Source organism: Thamnophis elegans, chromosome 2 (assembly GCF_009769535.1).
Source record: "Thamnophis elegans isolate rThaEle1 chromosome 2, rThaEle1.pri, whole genome shotgun sequence".
Lineage (NCBI taxonomy): Eukaryota > Metazoa > Chordata > Lepidosauria > Squamata > Colubridae > Thamnophis > Thamnophis elegans.
This window is the reverse complement of record NC_045542.1, coordinates 143,598,728-143,621,455: the sequence shown is the minus strand read 5'-3', so window position 1 is coordinate 143,621,455 and position 22,728 is coordinate 143,598,728. Positions and strand designations below refer to the sequence as shown.

General features: G+C 46.0%; 1 protein-coding gene across 1 annotated transcript in view; it reads left to right on the top strand.

Annotated features, from left to right (window-relative positions):
- LOC116523870 (sodium- and chloride-dependent creatine transporter 1-like) overlaps positions 1–22,187 on the top strand; it is a 29,384-nt gene extending 7,197 nt beyond the window's left edge. The window contains exons 3-14 of the mRNA XM_032238949.1: positions 10–141; positions 2,512–2,770; positions 3,558–3,690; positions 5,064–5,198; positions 5,434–5,537; positions 6,596–6,720; positions 7,908–8,020; positions 9,828–9,965; positions 11,386–11,488; positions 11,666–11,766; positions 20,708–20,878; positions 21,876–22,187. Coding sequence (XP_032094840.1) covers positions 10–141; positions 2,512–2,770; positions 3,558–3,690; positions 5,064–5,198; positions 5,434–5,537; positions 6,596–6,720; positions 7,908–8,020; positions 9,828–9,965; positions 11,386–11,488; positions 11,666–11,766; positions 20,708–20,878; positions 21,876–22,022 — 1,661 coding nt within the window. The 3' untranslated portion in view covers positions 22,023–22,187. The remainder of the gene's footprint in view (positions 1–9; positions 142–2,511; positions 2,771–3,557; positions 3,691–5,063; positions 5,199–5,433; positions 5,538–6,595; positions 6,721–7,907; positions 8,021–9,827; positions 9,966–11,385; positions 11,489–11,665; positions 11,767–20,707; positions 20,879–21,875) is intronic.
- Positions 22,188–22,728: the final 541 nt, after the last annotated feature.

Below are 22,728 nucleotides of genomic sequence, written 5' to 3'. Positions count from 1 at the left end.
TTTGTGCAGGTGTCTTTCTGATTCCTTACCTGCTGATCGTTTTCGTTGGGGGGATCCCTGTCTTTTTCCTGGAGGTGGCCCTGGGACAGTTTATGAAGCAAGGTGGAATTTCAGCCTGGAACATTGCTCCCCTGTTTAAAGGTAATGGCTTTGGTGACACTTGCCTGTAACTTTCAGCCACCTATTAGATTCAGAAGTAGCAGGAGCTGTTGTGAAGCTGAGGATGTGTTGCAACAGAGTATTAAAGCACTGCAGAGTTTATTTGTCTTGTAGAATTTTCTCTAAAAAAAGGTTGGAAATATTCTAGGCTATATTGTTACATCATAAAAAGTGACGAAGCAGCTCTGTTCAATTTACAGAGGACCAAAGGGCACCTGTCTGTTTCTGATAACTATTGTGACTACTCCCTCATCTGTTATGATAAGGCAGAGGATAAAATTAAGGAAATCATTGGTGTAGAAGTTAGGAATTGACGAACCCAACCAAAGCAAGCACGCTCGAGACCTTCCAATCCTTGAATGCAAAACTTTATTGAGTACAACATTTCGGCACTGCTGAAGGCAAAACCAGCTCTATATCCAATTCCCACACAAACCCACATAATGATAATATAGATTTCTCCCTCCCTGCTACTAGTGCAGGTCACATTGTCCAATGGAGTGTCGTTGTATTGTTATGAGAAAAAGTCTCTGGTCTTGGCAAACACCTGCTGGAGTGTCCTTGGCTCTCAGGGCTCGTCTTCTTGAAGTCTGGAGCCTGCATTCCATCTTACCCTCCCCTCCCCTCTGGTTCTTTGCCAAGTTGAGAAGTGATAATGTTTGCAACAGCATAAGCGCGCTTCGAGCTTGACAGGCTATTCCTACTCTTCCCAAAAGGCCAGTCTTGCTCTGCATCTTAAGAATGTAGTGTGTCTCCCCCAATGGGAGCATCTGGTTCCCCACACCCAATGCCCCCATTTCATTCTCTGGCAGAAACACAAATCTGGACCACAAATATTAGAAAGACCACAAGATGGGGCCAAAGAGTTAGTGGTTTTGGTGCTATTTCTTGTTCCTCCCGCTGTTTGAAGCCCATTTAATGTGGAAACTGGTTTCTGAAGCATAGTTTTGAAACTTTGCCACAGATATCTTGTGGAAGTTTTGTTTCTATCCATTGTTAATTGGCCAGAGAGGAAGGAATTGTAGCTGGATGCTACCTGATGCTTCTTAACCAATAGCTTGTTCAAAACAGAGGACATAGGCATATGTAGATGGAGCTTTGCTTTGGTACCAATGTAAAACTCCATCACAATGATGGCAGGGCAGCCTTCTTGAGATAAGGTGGATGTTTGGAAGGCAGCCAGTACATCACACAAGTTAATTTGCACCCAGGCTCCAGAGGTGGACAAACCTATTTTTCTGCTGTTGATTTTTGCATGTTCCTACTTGGCAGCCATCTGTATTTTCCACAAAGCTGCAATATGTATGTATTTTGCCTTCCTGGAACTTAGCACCATCCTCTAATTATCAGAATGGCTCTGAGTCATCTACAAACACATTGAATATTATATTTGGTCCGGAATTGAATGATCCTTCAGTATCAGCTTCTAAAATTCATAATTATAGGGCTGTCCAATAGATGGAATATGGAAGTTTTTAATATTGTAGTTCTTCAGCGTTTCCCAGGCCTGGCGAAAACAAGATAAAAATGGGAAATAAACCATAACATGTATCTATGTATAATGACTGTGATGGCTTTTCCCGGGGCCAGAGTTTGGGGGGGGGGCTATTGACATTATGATATAAACACAATCTGTCTGCTATATAGATTTTGCTTGAAATTTGCATGACGAAAAAAAGGTTGGGGATAGATGCAGGACATGGTTTCTATATGCAGCACTTTAAAACTGCAGAAAACACATTAATAAAATCTAACTTGGGAGAAAAGCTAAAGATTTTGCTTAAAGAAAAGCTAAAGCTAACATGCTTATTGTGTCTCTTTCATTGAATGTAAGAGAGCATTCAAAATATTATTCTATCTATATCAAGGGTGTCAAACTCAAGGCACGGGGGCCAGACCCAGCTGGGGAGTGGGGGTAGGGTGTTTAGATCTGGCCCATGGGGCTGCCCTGGAAACACCAAAGAACCAGCCTGCGGTGCCTCTGCCAGCGAGTTTGGGAGCCCATTTTCTCTGGCAGAATGCTTGGGCCACCACAGGGTCCCCTGACAGAAGCTGAGCTGGCCACTCCCACCTTGCCCCCCCCCAAAATCAAATATAACTCTGATGCGGTCCTCTGTGTAATAGAGTTTGACACCCCTGATCTACATCTTCTCCACATCCATTTCATTAGATAGAATTAATTCTCCCATTTCAAGCTTCCCCACTTTGCTTTTCTTTCATTCCCCTGCTATTAGAGACAGGGCCTTATTTCGAGGGTGTGACATGCAACCCTTCCATCAACAAACAACAAACCCCACCCCACCCACCCCCATCCCCAAATGCCTCAGGCTCTAATCAGCTGTTTCTCTCTAGGTTTGGGCCTGGCCTCCATGGTCATTGTCTTCTTCTGTAACTCTTACTATATTATGATCCTCGTCTGGGGTGTCTTCTACTTGGCCCACTCACTGACAGAGACGCTGCCGTGGGCCACGTGTGGCCACTCGTGGAACACTCCCCAGTGCACGGAGCTTTTTGGTTTGAGCGACTGCGGCAACAACACCCACAACGGCAGCACCGCCAGAAACTGCAGCAGCCTGGCTGACCAGCGCTCTCCCGTCATTGAGTTCTGGGAGTGAGTGGGTGACAAAATACACCTGGTGTAAATCTCCTTGGAGAAAGGGAGGGAAGAACCTGTGGCCTTTTCCAGTGCTACCTAGATTTTTCTTCATTGGCCGGCCTGGCAGAGTTGCAGTTCAGCAGCTTCTGAAGGCCAGGGCTTTGTGGCTCCCTGCTCTAGAAGAATGAGTGGAGGAGGCCTTTTGGAAATCCAGCAGAGAGAAAGGTCTTGTGAGCAAGACAGAAGGGAAACTACAAAATGGAGGCTAGAGAGCTGAGATGGCGCAGTGGTTAGAGTGCAGTACTGCAGGCTGCTTCAGCTGACTGCTAGCTGCAGTTTGAGAGATCGAATCTCACCGGCTCAAGGTTGACTCAGCCTTCCATCCTTCCGAGGTGGGTAAAATGAGGACCCAGATTGTTGGGGGCAATAGGCTGACTCTGTAAAATGCTTAGAGAGGGCTGTAAAAGCACTATGAAGCGGTATATAAGTCTAAGTGCTGTTGCTAGTGCTATGGAGGGGAAAGTGGACATGGAATGATTTGGATAAGAGGAGCCCAAAGGATTTTGGCAGCTGAGGCAGAAAATCCATTGAGGAATCCCAAGATACTAAAACTTATCATACTCAATTAACTATGGACTACTTGCTTATTTTTAATGGTTTCACAAAATCTGTAAATCTGATCAGTCCCCTGAGCCAGACCCATACTTGAGGAAAAGCAAATAATTTCCCATAGAAGAGTTTTGTTCTTTCTTTCTCTTTTCCAGGCTGGGCCTTCTTCTAATCTCCTTCTTCATTTCCTCAGGAACAAAGTACTGCAGATTTCAGGAGATCTGGGTGATCCAGGAAAGATCAGCTGGCAGCTGATCCTATGCTTGCTTGTAACTTGGGTCATTGTTTATTTCTGCATCTGGAAGGGGGTCAAGTCAACTGGGAAGGTAACGTGTGTGTGTGTGTGTGTGTGTGTGTGTGTGTGTGTGTGTGTGTGTGTGTGTTGTTTCAGGAGAAAGCTTAGGTAAGTGGCCATAATGACATTTGAGTGCAGGATAAATTCTCTAATAAGGATCCCATTATTTCTGAATGTCAAAATGCCCTGCTTTTCATTCTAAAACTCTCTAGATTTCCTGGCTTTGGGATGGAATTTGATAACTTGTTGTTTCCTCTTCAGACCTCATGGACCTCATACTTAACTATTGTTTGTTTGTTTGTTTGTTTGTTTAGTCACTATTTCAAGGAACTATTTATTAAGAAAATAAACTTCTTCCTACCCTCCTCTGACCTGAGTTTAGCAACAGTCCTTATGTAAGAAACACAATGAAGGTAGGGGGAGGATTGCCCGAAACAATTCTTTCATCATGCAATACTTGCAAGCAAATGTAGCTTGTATTTTCCACTGGATTGTAAAGCTGTCTAGCTGTACAAGCGTCCATCATCCTCTGGAAATAACTACAGCTATTGAAAGAAAGGGGGTCCAAGGCAGAGGTGGCATTCAGCAGGTTCTGACCAGTTCTGGAGAACCAGTAGCAGAAACTTTGAGTAGTTTGGAGAACCAGCAGATACCACTTCTGGCTGGCCCCACCCGCATCTATTCTCTGCCTCCCGAGTCCCAGCTGATCAGGAAGGAATGGGGATTTTGCAATAACCTTCCCTTGCCACACTCACCAAATCACGCCCACCAAACCACAGCACGCCTACCAAGCCATGCCCACAGCACTGGTAGTAAAAGAAATTGAATCCCACCACTGATCCAAGGGTATGGTTACCTACAATCAATAACATATGTTGTGTTTGTGAATGGCAGAAAAGGAAATGAGCCTGACAAGGCTTCTAGCAGCCATAAGCTGTTTTTTTTAAAAATTCATTTGATATTTACATGCTTATGTTTTAACGCAATCCTCATACTCCATCTCAACCTCAGTTACTTTAAGATGTTTGGACTTCAACTCCCAGAATTCCTAATTCCACAGCCAGCCATGCTGGCTGGGGGAATTCTGGCTGGGGGAATTCTGGGAGTTGAAGTCCATAGGTCGTAAAGGGGCCATGATTGTCCAGCCCTGCTCCAAAGTGCTGCCCTGTATTACAACTATCATTGACTTGGCTTTGTTGTTGTTAAGAAGAGAATGGCTGGCTGTGGGATTGGGAATTCTGGGAGTTGAAGTCCACAAATCTTAAAGTTGCTGAGGTTGAAAAACGCTGCTCTATCCAATTATATGACTTGTGACCCATCATCTCAAATGTATTCTGGGGTCTAAGTAGGGTGGTCCTCCTACTATACAGTCTTGTAATTTCTAATCCTCTGATTGGCTGGCAGGTGGTCTATTTCACTGCACTGTTCCCTTATGTGGTGCTTATCCTTCTGCTCTTGCATGGAGTGACGTTGCCTGGCGCACTGGATGGGATCATTTACTACCTGAAACCTGACTGGTCCAAGCTTGCTGTGGCCCAGGTAAGAATTTTGGGTGACATTGACAGAGAGAGATGGGTGGAGAAGGTTGTCATTAAGGGAAGTAATTGGGAAACGATGAGGCTGTAGCCAATGTCTTTGCCAGGAACAAGGCTCTTGCATGCAACCACTGCTGCCCTCTAGTCACCTGGTTCAGGCCATGTAAAACAGAGTTCTTTCCCCCCCACCCCACCCCCCACTAGTAGGGTTTATACCACAGCTGTTCCCCTCATCCCAGGTATGGATTGATGCTGGTACCCAGATCTTCTTCTCATATGCTATTGGGCTGGGAGCCCTGACAGCACTTGGCAGCTACAATCGCTTCCACAACAACTGTTACAGGTGAGACACACACACACACACACCACATCACATGCAGATAATTCTGAGAACCAACCATGGTGGTGAAATATTTTGGGAGTATCTAAATCATGCTGTCCCTCAAAAAAGAACCTTTAAAACATGGCATTAAGACAACTTAATCCCATTTTCTCCCTCTCCATGTCCCTAAACCAGAATATCATCTATCAACACACTGATTTTTAGCTTTGTGTGCTTTCTGTTAATCTCCATAAATATATAATTTGACACAATGTGTACCCAATTGACATTTCTCCACTACTCTGGCATATTGTCTTTAGCCCTTCAAGTTACAAATACAAACTTGAAAATGTATAATTCAAATATTGGAAGCGAAAGGAAGCAATAAGAGTGTAAATGATATGCAACGATTAAGGATTAAGGTTTCAGCATCTATTCCAAGGTTAGCATAAGGTTAAACAAATTATGTAGAAGGCAAGAATGTGTGCAGTTATACCTGATTTGCATAATTTAAATCAGTGCTTTTTCAAATCGGGCCATTTAAAGATGTGTGGACTTCAGCATATGCTGGCTGGAGCATCAAGTCCACACATCTTAAAAGTTGCCAAGGTTGAAATACAACTAGTTCAGCTTTTCTTCCTGCAGATTATGAGTTCTATCAGGGCAGAACTGAGTTGGGATTTCTTTTTTTACCACATATAGCTGTCAGTGAGTCTCTTAGCTAACATTGTCTCGACTGTAACTTTATCTCACTTTCTGCACACAAACATCTAAATTCTGTAATCTTAATTTTTTAAAAAAGGAGCAAGTCCACGTTGTTTTCCATAATATGTGTTCAATTGTGACCATGCATTGTGGGCTTCCGTTTCCACACAACAATCACTGCCACAGGTATGATTAGTGGAAAGGGTTGCCAGGTCAAAAGAATAGTGCAATTTCCAGGCTAGTTGGAGCTTTGGATCATAAGGTGATGCAGAAGCACAGCAGTTCTTATGTTGCCTTCTGGATAAGCGAGGAGGCTTGAGGCTATTAAAGTATCCACTTCTGGTTGCATTGAATTTATCCCTTCCTCTCTACAGGGATGCATATCTCTTGGCCGTGATCAACAGTTCCACCAGCTTCTTCGCTGGCTTTGTAGTATTTTCAGTATTGGGCTTCATGGCATCAGAGCAAGGGGTAGACATCTCCCAGGTGGCAGAGTCAGGTAAGGAGCAGCAGTCGGAATTTCCTTCCTGCCAGTGCTTTTCCCTTTCTTTTCAGAGGCAGGTTCTTTCAAGGGTTTTGTGCGAGCGAAAGTACCTCGGTATTAGAATGCTTGTTTTGCACCTGGATTCAGTGGGATCTCCTTTTTTAAAAAAAAGGATTTTAAGCCGAAGGTTAGGAAAAAACATTTGCAGGACCAGAGGTGCACAGTCTCCTGCCTAGGATAGCTTTCAGTGCAGCCCCAGGATTCCTCTAAAATTTAAGCAGTGAATTGTAATTTTTGGTGTGGTTGAAGGTAACTGAGTTAAATATATTGCAGGACAATAGTCTTTATAATATAGAATAACAGAATTGGAAGGGACCTTGGAGGTCTTCTAGTCCAACCCCTGCTTAGGCAGGAAACCCTACACCACTTCAGACAAGTGGTTATCCAACATCTTCTTTAAAAAACTTCCAGTGTTGGAGCATTCACAACTTCTGGAGGCAAGTTGTTCCACTGATGAATTGTTCTGTCAGGAAATTTCTTCTTAGTTCAAAGTTGCTTCTCTCCTTGATTTAGAATTAAAATAACAGACTTGGAAGGGACCTTGAAGGTCTTCTAGTCTAACCACCTGCTTAGGCAGAAAACCCTACACCACTTCAAATAAATGGATATCCAATTTATGAACTATAGACTTATGAACTATAAGTCTTATGAACTATAAACTATTGGCGGTGGCACAGTGGTTAGAATCCAGTACTGCAGGCTATTTTGGCTGCCTGCCAGCTGCCTGCAATTTAGCAGTTCAGTTGTCACCGGCTCGAGATTGATTCAGCCTTCCATCCTTCCGAGGTGGGTAAAATGAGGACCCAGATTGTTGAGGGCAAATATGCTGACTCTGTAAACCACTTAAAGAGGTCTGTAAAATCACTATGAAGCGGTATATAAGCCTAAGTGCTGTTGTTAAGTGCTTGTGCTATATTTGATAATGTAGTTAAATTTTGATCAAATTAAAAATAAATGTCTTAAGGTCATCTACCACCTGAAAGTTGAGCATGGACCTCAGTTTCAGAAAAAAAATTGTGAATTCTTGGCTGCAACCTTGAAAGCCTCTTCCAAAGAAGAGGCCTTCTCTATGAAGTTAGTGTCTTATAACTTGTAAGGCTTTTTTTCAGACTCCATCCTTGAGCATTATTTTTGCCTTACAGGTCCTGGCTTGGCCTTCATTGCCTATCCCAAAGCTGTAACACTGATGCCGCTGTCTCCACTTTGGGCTACCCTGTTTTTCTTCATGCTTCTTGTCTTGGGTCTAGACAGCCAGGTAACTATTCATGGGGGTGGGGGTAGAAAAGGTGAAAAATAGAGATGTACAGTTGCCAATTTTTCAAATCATCCCCCCACCCAGCTTCCTTCTGTCCTTGTAGCACATGGATATCCAACATTTTGGCATGCCTGGGCCAAACTGAGTGAAGGGGAATTGCCTATAAGATATGTAATACAGTTAATGTATATAAATCATATAACAATGGTAAAAGTTTATGACCTTGTGAGGTCGCATTCTGTTCTGACCTAGGCTTCCCAAGAGCATGAAGCAAACTCCTTGTCCCGACAAAAAACCCTTTTATTAATTTACTGTGAATTCTGCTCATTCACATCCAGCAAAGTCTTTCAAAGGAGGATTTACAGTCACAGACTTTATCTGTCTTGGAGAGCTGCCAGGCCGATAACTTCAAAATGTGGCAAGGAGTCTCAGAGAGTCAGGAACCAATTAAGCGAACTAATTGTCTCCTGCAAACTCCACTCCCCTTGACCTAAGTGACCAGAAGTGAAGAAGAAAGTATTTAACAACTTTGAGGCTTTCTTTAAGATCTCCTTCAAGATAACTTCACGCCACAACATCCAATTTCCTCTTGAGGTCAAACTATCTCCCCTACCAGGCTTCTTCTGCATCTACATTGTTGTCATACATTTGGCTGGGCTAATTAGGCTCCTGTTGCCTAAGAACCAAAGTACATAGCATTAGATGTAAGTGAATTTAGATCTGCATTTTGTTTTTGTTTTAATCTTGCAGTTTAGGGAGACGTGGTGAGAATGTACAACAGTCAGGCATTTAACGTATCATCTAGTGTGGCTCCAAAATGAAGCTGTATTAGATTTGAAGTCCCATAATTGACCTCCATCATGGTTCAAAAGGATTCCAGCAAAGGAATTACGGGAGTCGTGTCTGACACAACTAGAGAGGGCAGGCTGGGTCAGATGTTATAAACACAGGGCAGTGGGAGGCTACCCAGAACAGGTCAGCACTCTTGGGACATTGCCAAGGAGATAGCAATCGCACTTAGACTTATATACCGCTTCATAGTGCTTTTACAGCCCTCTCTAAGCGGTTTACAGAGTCAGCCTGTTGCCCCCAACAATTTGGCTCCTCATTTTACCCAACTCGGAAGGATGGAAGGCTGTGTCAATCTGGAGCCTGGTGAGATTCGAACTGCCAAACTGCGGCTAGCAGTCAGCTGAAGTAGCCTGTAGTACTGCACTCTCACCACTGCGCTACCTCAGCTCTATAATCAGGGTGTCTGGGAGAAGGATCAAGGTAAACCTGATCAAAACTCCATTCTTTTTTTTAAGGTGCTATACATGGCGAATATATAAACAGATGTTGGGCTACAGTTGCATAGTTATGGTCCCCAACTAGACTATTTTTTAATCTTCCCGCTGGTAAATGTCTCTGCTGGGAGACCCCAGGCCCTGTGCCTATATGTTTTCAGCCCAGCACAGTGGTGGGTTCCCACCGGCTTGGACCGGTTCACATGAACCGGTAGTGGTTTGGCGGCCTGGGTTGCTGGAACCGGCAGCAACCCAGACCTGCTATGCCCCCGAACCAGTTCCCCAGTCTCTTCTGCCGTCGCTGGCATGTTTCTGCCCATGCGCAGAACAGTTTTCAGTAAACTGTGCATGCGCGCAAAATTTTTCCACACACGCAAAACACTCTGTCTCAGTAAACCGGTTAGGAACCCACCACTGGCCCAGCAGTCCTGGGTCTCCCACATCCTCTGAATTAAACAGTGTGCAGCATTAGTCACCCATTCTCCCTTCCCTTCTCTCCCTGCTTTCTTCCTTCTTGCCAGTTTGTGGGCGTAGAAGGCTTCATCACCGGTATCCTAGACCTGTTTCCACAGCCAGCAGCAGCCTCACCCCGCAGGGAGATCACAGCCGCCATCTGCTGCCTTGCCTGCTGTGTCATTGATCTCTCCATGGTGACTCAGGTGAGTTGAAGGCCGGAAGAAAGACGATCCTTTTTGTAAAATGGATTCCACCTAGGGGGAGCTTTTAACTGCAAGCTGCTTGAGTCTCTCTGATTTGGCAGCCTTATGCATCTATTATGGTCCTGACCATCTGGTTCCAATGCTAAACGCACTCCCGGATATAACTATTCTAGTCCCCCAGGCAAAAGCAGCCTTCTGCAAGGCCTGTTACATGTCTGGCAATCACTCCAGGTCACTTTTAAAGAGTGATTTAAAAAATTCCAAATAAATACCATGTTTCCTCACAAACAAGACCGGGTCTTCTTGTCTTTTGGGCCCCAAAATAAGCATCAAGTTTTGCCCGACTTCTGCGGCTGCTCGCCGTGTAGCTTATCATGCAGGTGCCGCCGCTTGCGGCAGGAGGCTGTGTGGTGTCTTGTGTGGCGGCACTGGTGTGATGTCCCACGTGGCGTCCGGCCGCAAGCAGCCACAGAAGAAGTCAGGCAGCAGCATGACAGGTGTCGGGCCATGAGAGGCCTAGCTGCGGCAATCCTAAGGTAAGCTGGGGCAGCTCCACCCCCTCATCTCCATCCTAGCTTGATTTTTACGCATGTGCCTCGCTCCACCTTGTACAACTGGACGGTGGGTAGGGTTTAACTAGGGCAGTGACGGCTAACCTTTTTGTCCTTGCATGCCCACACCCGTAATGCAATGTGTGTGTGACACCTCTCTCCCCCCCCCGCCCTGGTGTGGGCCTAGCAGGCCTCCCTGAAGTCTCCTGGGACCAAAAATGAACCATGGGGGGGGGAAATCACTGTGCCCCCAACGTGACCCCACGCCCCTCTGTGCATACGCGCCGTCACCTGCATGTGCGGCAGAGACCCAAAACTCAGCTGGCCAGCAGGAGACGCATGGGCAGTGGAGCTGAGCTGAGCTGGCCGACATCTTGCATGCCCGCAGAGAGGGCTCCGCATGCCACCTGTGGCATGTGTACCATAGGTTTGCCATCATGGAACTAGGGCTTATTTTTGGGGTAGGGCTTAAATTAGGAGCATGTGTGAAAATCGGGCTTGGCCTTCTTTCATGTACACAGTACATGAATGGTTAGTATTATCTTCTCTGTGAATCAATCAAAGTGTTCGGCTGGAAAAAAAACCCCAACTTTTCTTCTTTCTTTTGAGAGCGGGGCATTGGAATTTCATTTTAACGTGTGCCTTTGTATATATGGGGAAAATGACAATAAAGGTTATCTCAATCTTAAAAGAGCGAGGCAGAGAAGCTGGGTGGAGCCCTGTGGACCGGCTGTTCATAATAGGCTCCTACATTTTCTCATTTCCACCGCCAGGCTCCTACATTTTCTCATTTCCATCCTACACCAATAAACAATATTGCTCCGAATGACTTCCTTAATCGCCTTCTCTCCTGTGTTCTGTGCCTCTAGGGCGGGATGTACGTCTTTCAGCTGTTCGACAATTATTCTGCAAGTGGAATCACATTGCTCTGGCAAGCCTTTTGGGAGTGTGTGGTGGTTGCCTGGGTTTATGGTAAGTGGCAAGAGGGAGGGAGAGTGAAAGAAAAGTCAGCATTTACTTGCCATTCCCCACCTTCTTCTCAAGCCCTGTTTTGCCCACTGCTCCGTGCTATGAGAGATCTAGGGAGAGAACCCGGACCAGGTGGGAGGAAAATAGCTTGTCTTCCACTTCCATTCCTCTTCTTTGCAGGAGCCGACCGCTTCATGGATGACATCGCCCGGATGATTGGGTACCGGCCTCTGCCCTACATGAAGTGGTGCTGGTTATTCATTACTCCCATGGTGTGTGTGGTAAGTCTTGTGGGGGGAGGTAGGGAGCAGAGGTGGTATTCAGCAAGTTCTGACCAGTTCTGAAGAACCGGTAGAGGAAATTTTGGGTAGTTCGGAGAACTGGTAAATACCAACCCTGGCTGGCCCCGCCCCCACTCCCATCTATTCTCTGCCTCCCGAGTCCCAGCTGATCGGGAGCGAATGGGGATTTTGTGGTATCCATCCCCTACCATGCCCACCAACTAACGCCCACAGAACCGGTAGTAAAAATTTTTTGAATCCCACCACTGGTAGGGATGGGTGCAGAATCAGAAAAAGGTAAAAGGGGTAATAAAGGAGAATATTTGACTCAGCCTTCCATCCTTCCGATGTGGGTAAAATGAGGATCCAGATTGTTTTTTTGGGTGGGGAGGGGGCAAATATGCTGACTCTGTAAACTGCTTAGGAAGGACTGTAAAGCACTGTGAAGCAGTATATAAGTCTAAGTGCTATTGCTAGATCAGGATTGACGTGAGGGGCCCTTGGTACTCTCTGAGCTCGCTTTTTTTCTTGCAAACGTTTCATTACCCAAACTAGGTAACATCATCAGTGCTAGGCATATAGACAGATTTCAGCATAGTTTCCATTGCAAAAATGTGACCATCCTAGACCAAACCAAGTCCAAAACCACCAGGGAATTTCTAGACACTCTGACAATTCAGCCATCAATAGACACATAGACAACATCTAGAGACTATTCAAAAGAGACAATCACCCAGCCCCAAAAGGAACAAAAAGACTCAAGCACCTCTCCACCAGCAACCAGCAACCTGACCAGCATTGATTAACTTCAGGGTTAACATCAGACCAACAATCAAGTAAACAATACCCCGATCAAAAAACTGCCAAAGAATCCAACAGCAAACAGCCTATTGTGACCTGCCAGAGGCCAGCGGAGCTGGCAGCAGAGTCAGACAGTGAGGAGGTTGAGGAGGAACATGGGCCAGTCCTGGAGTCTGGGGAAAGGCTCTGATGAGGGCTCAGTGTCGGAGGCAGAGAGGGGGCCAGAGCCATATGCCAGTTCTCAGCTGCCTTCAGAGTCAGACATCAGTGAGGCAGACGAACAGCAGGAGCCTGTTCCCAGTGTGTGCATGTGCAGAGTTGCCAGACGAAGGGAACAGCTAAAGAACAGGGGGCGACTTGGGAGTAAGGCCACAGGTGGCTAGTGAATGGCCCCTCCCAGAGGAAATAAAAAAGGAGCAAATGGGGAATGGAGTTTGCAGACAATTAGTTTGCTTAATTGGTTCCTGACTCTCCGAGACTCCTTGCCAAGTTTTGCAGATATCGGCCTGTCAGCTCTCCAAGACAGATAAGGTCTGTGACTGTAAATCCTCCCTTCAAAGACTTTGCTGGATGTGAATGAGAGGAATTCACAGTCAATTAATAAAAGGGGTTTTTGTGGGGACAAGGAGTTTACTTCTTGCTCTTGGGAAGCCTTGGTCAGAACATAGCCAAACCAAAGAACTTCTAAGACACCCACCCACCCACCTAGACAGGCAAGATACCAGAATATAAACTGCCTACTTTGCCTACTGAGGCTCGACTTCCGGAGGCCAAACCCCCACTGTAGGGAGGAGGAACCGACCAGGTGGTTCCGCCCCAGGCGTCTTATGGAGCCAGTAAGGTTCCAGACAGAGCTTGGGGTTATTCCTGATACTTTCACCCACAGTCCGGCAGAGACTCTGGCTGCTGCGTGGCACTCGGCAGCGTCAGAGGCCCTCGACCGGATTGCGCCACTGCGGCCCCTCCGAGGCGGCGGATCCCGGAGACCACCTTGGTTCACCGAGGAGCTCCGGGAGATGAAGCGCCGGAGGAGATGCCTGGAGCACCGCTGGAGGTCCGATAAGTCCGCATCGAACCGAGCAATGGTAACCACCTGCACCAGGGAATATACTAGGGCACTTAGGGCAGCTAAAAGATCACATATAGCCTCCCTGGTTGCGTCCGCTGAGTCCCGCCCAGCTGCCCTGTTTAGGATAACCCGCTCCCTGCTGAACAAAAGGGAGGCGGGGGAACCCTTGCAGGGCAGAGCTGAAGAATATGCCCAATTCTTAGCGGACAAAATTGCTCGGTTTCGGACGGACTTGGACTCCACATCTGCAGTTCCAGCCGAGACTCAGGGGGACCAAGTACAACAGCTCTGGGTTGAGTTTCAGGAGGTTACCCCCGGGGATGTGGACAAGGCCATGAGAGCTGTGAGTTCCTCCACCTGTGCTTTGGATCCGTGTCCCTCATGGCTGGTTTCCAACTGTAGTGAGGTGACACGAGGCTGGATCCAGGCGGTTGTAACCGCCTCCCTTCGGGAGGGGAACTTCCCCGCCGCACTGAAGGCGGCGGTGGTGAGACCCCTCCTGAAGAAGCCATCTCTTGATCCAGCTGTCCTTAATAACTACCGCCCGGTCTCCAACCTCCCCTTCCTGGGGAAGGTTGTTGAGAAGGTGGTGGCCTTCCAGCTCCAACGGTCCTTGGAGGAAGCAGACTACCTAGACCCCTTCCAGTCAGGCTTCAGACCCGGTTACAGCACTGAAACCGCCTTGGTCGCATTGATGGATGATCTCTGGAGAGCCAGAGATGAAGGACATCCCTCCATCCTGGTCCTCCTTGACCTCTCAGCGGCTTTCGATACCATCGACCATGGTATCCTTCTGCGAAGACTGCGGGAGGTGGGAGTGGGAGGCACCGTGTTACGGTGGTTCTCCTCCTACCTCTCGGACAGGTCGCAGTCGGTGTTAGTGGGAGGGCAGAGATCGTCCCCAAGGCCCCTGAAATATGGGGTGCCGCAGGGTTCGGTCTTATCCCCCCTACTATTTAACATTTACATGAAACCGCTGGGAGAGATCATCCGTAGGCACGGGATTAGATACCATCAATATGCGGACGATACTCAATTGTATCTGTCCGCCCCGTGCCAAATCAATGAAGCGGTTGCCGTGATGGACCGGGGGCTCGAAGCCGTCATGGACTGGATGAGGATTAACAAGCTTGTGCTCAACCCAGAAAAGACCGAGTGGCTGTTGTGTTTTCCTCCCAAAAATTCGGCCACTAATCCAACACTCAGGCTGGGGGGTCAAATTCTACACCCCTCAGAGAGGGTTCGCAACTTGGGAGTCCTCCTGGATTCACAGCTGTCATTCGACCATCATATAGCGGCTGTGACCAGGGGGGCATTCGCCCAGGTACGCCTGGTGCGCCAGTTGCGACCCTACCTGAACCGGGAGGCCCTCACAACAGTCACTCGGGCCCTCGTGATTTCTAGGCTGGAATACTGCAATGTGCTCTACATGGGGCTGCCCTTGAAGAGCATCCGGCGACTTCAGCTAGTGCAGAACGCAGCCGCGCGAGTGATTGCGGGTGCACCCCGATTCACCCGCATTACACCTATCCTCCGCGAGCTGCGCTGGCTACCTGTCGATCTCCGGATGCGCTTCAAGGTGCTATTGACCACCCATAAAGCCCTACATGGCAGTGGATCGGGATACTTGAGAGACCGCCTTCTGCCAATTACCTCCCTACGGCCTATAAGATCTCATAGGTTAGGCCTCCTCCGCATCCCATCGGCCAGCCAATGTCGGCTGGCAACCACAAGGAGGAGGGCCTTCTCAGTAGCGGCCCCGACCCTTTGGAACGAGCTCCCCGTAGAGATTCGTACCCTCTCCACCGTCCAGGCCTTCCGCACAGCCTTGAAGAACTGGCTCGCCCGTCAGGCCTGGGGATAAGGACCATTACCCCGCCCGAATGTTGTATGCATGTTGTGTATCATTTTTATTATGTGTTGTTGTCTTAGTACTGTATTGTATTGTATTCCCCTCTCCCTGGTTTCTGTGAGCCGCCCTGAGTCCCCTCAGGGAAAAGGGCGGCCTACAAATAAAATCAATTCAATTCAATTCAACTGAGAGCAAACCCCACTCCTCACTAGCACTGATGACTAGTTTGGGTAATAAAACATCTTCAATAAAAGAACCAAGCTCACAGAGCACCAAGGCCCTCTCAAATAAAGGTGTCTCTGCAGATTTTACTTCTGTAGTCGTGGCCAACTTTAAGAGGCGGTGCTTGTCACAGTTTTCAAGACCATTGAGCCAGCGCTGTCCAAAGATATTTCGGTGGTCATTTGGCCAGCATGACATCACGGAGCGCTGTTACCTTCCCACCGAAGTGGTACCTATTTATCTACTTGCATTTGCATGCTATCAAACTGCTAGGGGGACAGCAGTTTGGACAAGGACGGGAGTTCACCCCATCACGTGGCACTCGGGTCTTGAACCCAGAATCAGAAAGACCTTTCTTAAAGTTGGGCACATTTAGGCTGTTTTTTTCCCCAACAACTCCCCCCCCCCTCAGCTGGTTTTTTAAAATGAGTTTGATTAAGTATGAAGGTTATGCGATACCTCAGTCCTAGCCAGTGGCAACTTGACATTTTACTGAGCACATTGCATTCAGAGGGAAATACTTGCCCTTTCCTTTCCCTCCCATTGAAAGGTTACTTGTGCAATCATACAAAATAAGGATACTGGATGTCCTTGAGTTTGTTAAAAAAGAGAGGGAGAGAGAGTATTTTGTTTGTGGACCTTCAGATTGCCTCCCAGTCCAATTGCTGGCACAAGGGATTGGCGTTTTGCCAGGGCTCCTTCCTACCCCCTCTCACTCTCCAAATTCTATTCGGCTGGACTGGCAGCAAAGATGAGACGCAAACGTCCCCCAATATGGAGGAGGGGATGCAAAAAGAGTAAAATGTTTCCTTCTGTGGTAGAGCTCCCATCCAAATTCAGATGTACATCTCTGCATCCATGCACATAAACTGTTATTTAAAACAAGAAAACCATTCAAAGATAACTAAATGCAGTCACACGCCTCTAAGCACATCTCTGACCCTGAACCCTTTTCTGAAAACAATATAATTATCACAAGTCTGCCTATGCTTTAATTACTGTATTTTTCGGAGTATAAGATTCACCTCCCCCCCAAAAAAAAGAGAATGGAAATGTTGGTGTGTCTTATACACCAAATACAGCCATTTTTGGCCTCCCAAAGCCCCGCACCTGCATCCCATTTTTGCGAAAAACGAGCTGTTTTTCACAAAAATGGAGGCGTTTTTGCCTTCCTCCAGCCCCCAATAGCACTCTGCAGGCTTCAGCAGGGTGGGGGAAAGACAAAAATCCCCCGTTTTTGTGAAAAAATGGGTGGAAAACAGCTGCTTTTTTAAAAAAAAAATGGAGGCGTTTTTGCCTTCCCCCAGCCCCCATTAGTACTCTGCAGGCTTCAGCTAGGCTGGGGGAAGGCAAAAATGCCTCGGTTTTTGCAAAAAAAAATGGCCCATTTTCCACCCGGTTTTTGCAAAAATGGGCATTTTTGCCTTCTCCCAGCGCTGCTGAAGCCTGCAGAGTACCCCAAGGAGAACAAAAACTTTTCTTACTTAACCTCTTTGAAATCTTGGTACGTCTTATACACCAGTGCGTCTTGTAGTCCAAAAAATACAGTATACACATGGCAGCTAGGGTTTATGTTAGCCATCTGTTAAGAGGACGAAACCCTGATGATTTCAGAAAATTTGGTTTCCTTCGGCACTAGATTTGAACTGATCATGCCCAGTGCTGTTTCTAGACTGGTAGCCCCTGGAACAACTATGTTGCTCTTACCCATTTATCTGATTTAGATAGCTGCCACTCACCAAGCAAACAGGCGGCTATCAGATTTTTTTTTAAAAAAATATGAAATGCATCGGTCATAAGAAGAATCGCATAAAAGAATACGCAGTTCTGGGATCAATCATTCACATAACACAGGCTTAACATATCCTAGCAGCTCATGTAACATCCTAGCCAGGGGACAGCCAGATCTCCAGGCCTTTTTTAAAAAAGAGGGTTGAGGGCATCTGAATTGGGAAAGGATGCTCCTGCTACAAATTGTACATAGAATTCCAATGGGCATATGTACTTCTGGTTTTGGTTTTTTGTTTTGCTTGCCTGTGCATTGGGTTGTAATTGCACTCATAGTTACGATACACCTCTGTGAGCAGGGAAGGGGCAATTCCCCCAAACTCACCATTGTTTTTTTTTAAAGATCCTTTTAATTGCTTTTTAAAAAAATGACTCTACTGATTTCAGAGTCTGGATCAATATAAGAGGTCTTTTTTATATAATATAGCAAGCAGCCTTGGATAGCAAATCCCCCCTTTCATTTTTTTTTTTGGTGGGGGAGAGGGGAGACTCAGGAAGGGAAGGTAGATATATTTATTCATTCGTTTATTTGATCTGAGGGTTTGAGAATCTTTTAGATGTCAACTTGCCTTTTAAAAAACATATTCTATGAGCTCAGTGTTTTCCTGCCCCCCTTTTTAGCAATGCTTTTTAAAGGATTCTGAAAGCTGGGGTAGAAAAAATGGAGAGCCACAAACTTCGGAGCAGTGGTGGGATTCAAATAATTTAACAACCTGTTCTCTGCCCTAATAACCAGTTGGGTGGGTATGGCTCTGTGGTCATGTGATTGGGTGGGTGTGGCCAACTCAACGTCACTCAGGTCGATGGGCGCTTTGCCTTAGCTGTTACAATATAATAAGGGTTAACCAGAGAGGCAGTTTCTGTAAGCAGGGCAATAAAGATTAGGCTAGAAACAACACCAGAATGTTTCCTTCCTGCCTTCCTTACAGGATTAGGCCTGTAAAGTGGGGAAAAAACAAAATGAGATTTCTTCCAACAACTGGTCTCCGGACTGCTTAGAAAGTTAACAACCAGTTCTCTTGAATAGGTGCGAACTGACAGAATCCCACCACTGCTTCGGAGGTGTTCCACTCTTAGGTGATATAATGATGCCCTGTAGTCTGTGGTGGCCAGAGAATCTGAAACGTAAGGACACGGGCAAATTTACAAAGAGGATTAATTCAAAATGTCTCCCTAGTTCTGCTTTTGCTTTAAGTCAACCACAGGGGCATGTTCAGTTCTGTTTTTTTCTTTAAAGAGATCCCTATTGTTGCATGCGGCTGGTGAGGCTGGAGATTGTTCCCAAAGTTTTCTTTGTCCTCAGCCTGTTGCCCTTCAGATGTGCCTGATTATCCACTATGCTGGCGAGCAAGAGTGAGAGCTTGAGTTGAGAAAAGTTGCTGTAAAAGCTTGCTCTGCATTACAGCAAACCAACAAAGGGGAGGAAAAATCCATCCTATTTTTGGTTATAACCTTCCTCTGCTTGTTTTAAAATAACTTGGATATCTGTGTCATATCTAGTAGCAATTACATTTTTGTGAACTCTGGTGGGAATTGACCTGCTTTGGAATTCCCAGAGCAATGTGTTCATTGAAACATATGTTGCCTTTGGATGGTGTGATGCCCTGAATTTTGCTGTACTCATAGTTCTTGCTTACAGAATGGACCAAAAGGCTTTGACAAATGCACATCTTGGGATAAAATACATTTAGAAGCCCATTGTGCTCAGGGATACACAGTATAATTTTGGAGAATATTGCATTTAAAAACAGGCACTTGAACACAATTCTCCATAGAAAAGCTTGAATGCATTTTTACATGTGCAGAAGTGGGAAAGACATAAGAATGTCTGACTGACTGATGGACGGACGGACTGATTCACTCACTCACTCACACAGTGACTGACTGACTCACTCAGTGACTGACTCACTTACTCACTCACGCACACATTCACTCAGTGACTGACTCACTCATTCAGTGACTGACTGACTCACTCACTCACTCAGTGATTGACTCAATCATGCACTCACACACCCACTCAGTGACTGACTGACTCACACTCACACACTCACTCAGTGACTCACTCATTCATACTCAGTGATTCACTGACTCACACACTCATTCAGTGACTGACTCATGCACTGACACATTCACTCAGTGACTGACTCATGCACTCACACTCACTCATTCACTCACTCACTCACTCAGTGACTGACTGACTGCAAAAATGGCATGAGGTTATTCCTACATATTAACTGGTCAATTTGCCCATTGCGTACATTAGTCACAGTGACACATTCTCTACTCTTCTCTAATGCTCCTTTTACCTAAGAATATATTCTAGAATCTACCCTGAGGATGGGCAACCTAGGGGTCATTCAGCCACAAGTGACAGTACTATTTTGGTGCAAATGCATAATATTCCTCTTTTTGTGAATCTATTTGAAAATGTTCCTGTTTTAATGAACACAGGAATTGCCATGCTTTCCTGGAAGAAGGCAGGAGGGGGGGAGAGATTTCTCTTTCTCCACTCAACCTCAACCTCGAAAAAAGATAAATCAAGATGAATTGCCAGATACTTCAAACAGTATTACAGTCAAATGCATGGAGAAGAAAATATGCATTATAAATTATAGTATTCTGTTGTGCTGATGATGAAGATAGGCATGAAGTATATAACACAGAGGCAATGTATTCAACCAAATCTTTATTATGCTCAAAGACTAGCATAGAGGCAACACATTAAAAACAATCTAACAGCATATTAATAAAGGATAAGAAATATTTTAAGCAAAAAAAAGTGACTTCAAAGCACCTAGCAATTCCTAGGAGCAGGAAAAAAAATACCACTTTGCATCTAATATTTATTGAAGTCAGAGCTACTTGGCTGGCACCTCAGATGTCAGAAATGCTTTCCTTCCCTGACTGGAATCATTTTTCAACTTTTTGCAAGATGTCTGCTTTCAAACACATTGATTAAAAGAGCAATTTGAAAAAAAACCATTATAAAAAGCAATTTGTCTAAAAGCGCAGGATGGGATGAAGTGTAAAAGTGGGACAAAATGTTGAAAGTTGGAGGAGGGTTCAGTTTGCAGACAGATAGCTCAGTCATTAAAACTGCAAAACTCGGAAGGAAGACAGTTTGAAATGACTTTGATCTTCACTTTGGTCTTTCCTCTTTCCCTCCCTGTCTCCTCCCCCCCCCTCTCTCTTCCTCTGTTCCTAATCAGGGCATCTTCCTGTTCCACGTGGTAAACTATCAGCCACTGACTTACAACAAGACCTATGTCTACCCCTGGTGGGGGGAGGCTATTGGCTGGATGCTGGCCCTTTCCTCCATGCTTTGCATCCCCTGCACTGTCACTTACAAACTCCTGCGAAGCAAGGGCACCTTCCAACAGGTGAGTGTCAATAGTTCATCTCTACCTGAAGCCCAGTGAGCAATCTTGCTTGTTAGGCATGTCTGTTTGGGACACCTGGAATTCTGCACGGTGTGAGAACATGCTATTGTGAGGCCAGGCTAGGGCGATGATGATGGTTTGGCTTCTCCTTGTTCAAATATAGTTTTATATTTCCTTCTCGTGGCATGATGGGGCCAGTGATATTGGAGATATTTTTCCAGATGTGGAGCTGTGCTAGTCCTTAGAAAGGCTTGTCTGAAACTTTGGCAATGTGCCCAGGAACAATACCTGCCATCTCATTGAGCAGTTCAGGTGTTTGCCTGTATATAATTTGCTGGTCTATTAAGTATAGCCACAAACAAATTCTAGGGTGGTTAGCCAGAGAAAGAATTCATAGAATGAAATTGCAATTGTACAAAGCCAGGGGCAAAGGGCAAAGGGCAAGAAGATACACTATTGGTAGATTCAATGAGATACATCAGGAATTTGAACCAGAACTTTCAGAGTAATCCAGGTTTATCGTGCCTGTGTTAAAACTTTTCATTTAGTTCTCATTTTGCACTTAGTCGTGGCTTTTGAATGGTTGTAAAAGAGGCCTTTGAGTTTCAAAGACAATAATTAGTTGATGGATGGATTTGTGCCTTTTTAAGGAATATCAGGCCATTCTTCAAAAGATCTTTCGGGGCAACCGCATAAAAGGAAAATAAAAAGAATTTCTGAGCAACGTTGGTTGACTGCTGTTGGATGGTTTAAACATGTCGCGGTGTGACTTTAATTAAAGGCCTGCGTTCCAAGAGAGGGGGGGCTTTATACTTTAAACACCCTGGTTTTACGGTATAAACGAGTATTGGATAGAAAACGCTCTCTTCAATCCCAACGGGGCTAATTCGAACCAGAGCGATGACGATTTCAGGTGACTAATTAAAAGTGAACAAATTGAGGTGCTGCTGCCTTGAGCTGACCATTGACACCACTGCCTCATTCGTTTCTCCCCCAGCGCTGGCAATTGCTGACCACCCCTGTCTGGGGCCACCACCATCTGGAATACATGACACCCGAAGCAGAGGCAAAGTTGCTGCCACCACCAGACAGTCTCGCTGCGGCCCCGCCAGAGAAGGCTACGCTTTTTGAGACTGTGATTTAATGTCTCTTGCCCGCTTCCAGTAGGAATAACACAAGACCCTCCCCCCCCCAACTCCAAGGTCAAGCGGAGAGGGAAGAGGCCAAGGGAGAATGGGCATAACGGGGCGGAGGGAGTCCCTTGCAAATTAGAAGACCTTTGCCCTGTTCCACTTTTGGTTGCATTGTGCTCTCGCCATCTTCAGTGAGGCTCTTTTAACGTAAAGCTATGAATTGGATTTGGCAAATCTTGACCTGGTGCAAGCAATGAAAAGAAACCCCCCCCCCCCCGTTTCCCTTTTTCCTATTCTTCCAGTATTAGCTTTCAAACCTCAGGTGAGGCCGTCCGTTCCTTATCATAGAGTCATAGGGTGGGAAGGGCAGCGTGGAGATCTTCTCTTCCAAAGCCCTGGGGCAGGAATCTTTACGCTCTCCCAGACAAATGGCTGTCCAGTCTTGGCTTGAAAATCTTCATTAATGTAGCCTCCATAACTCCGGAGTTGCTTAGCGCTTCCCACTATCACAAAAGCTTCAGTGGTTCAATCCACCCAATGCTTTCCTAGTTTCCTGGATTCAGTCTTTGCATGGGGTTGGGGAACCTTCTGCCAGCTATAGAACCGATGTAACCTTAGCTGATTAACAGGCCAATCCTGCTCATTGTGTTGCAATTCTTTCCCTCCTTCCCCTCCCTCTGAAAAGAAACAGAAAAAGAGCAAATGCTTTCCATTAAT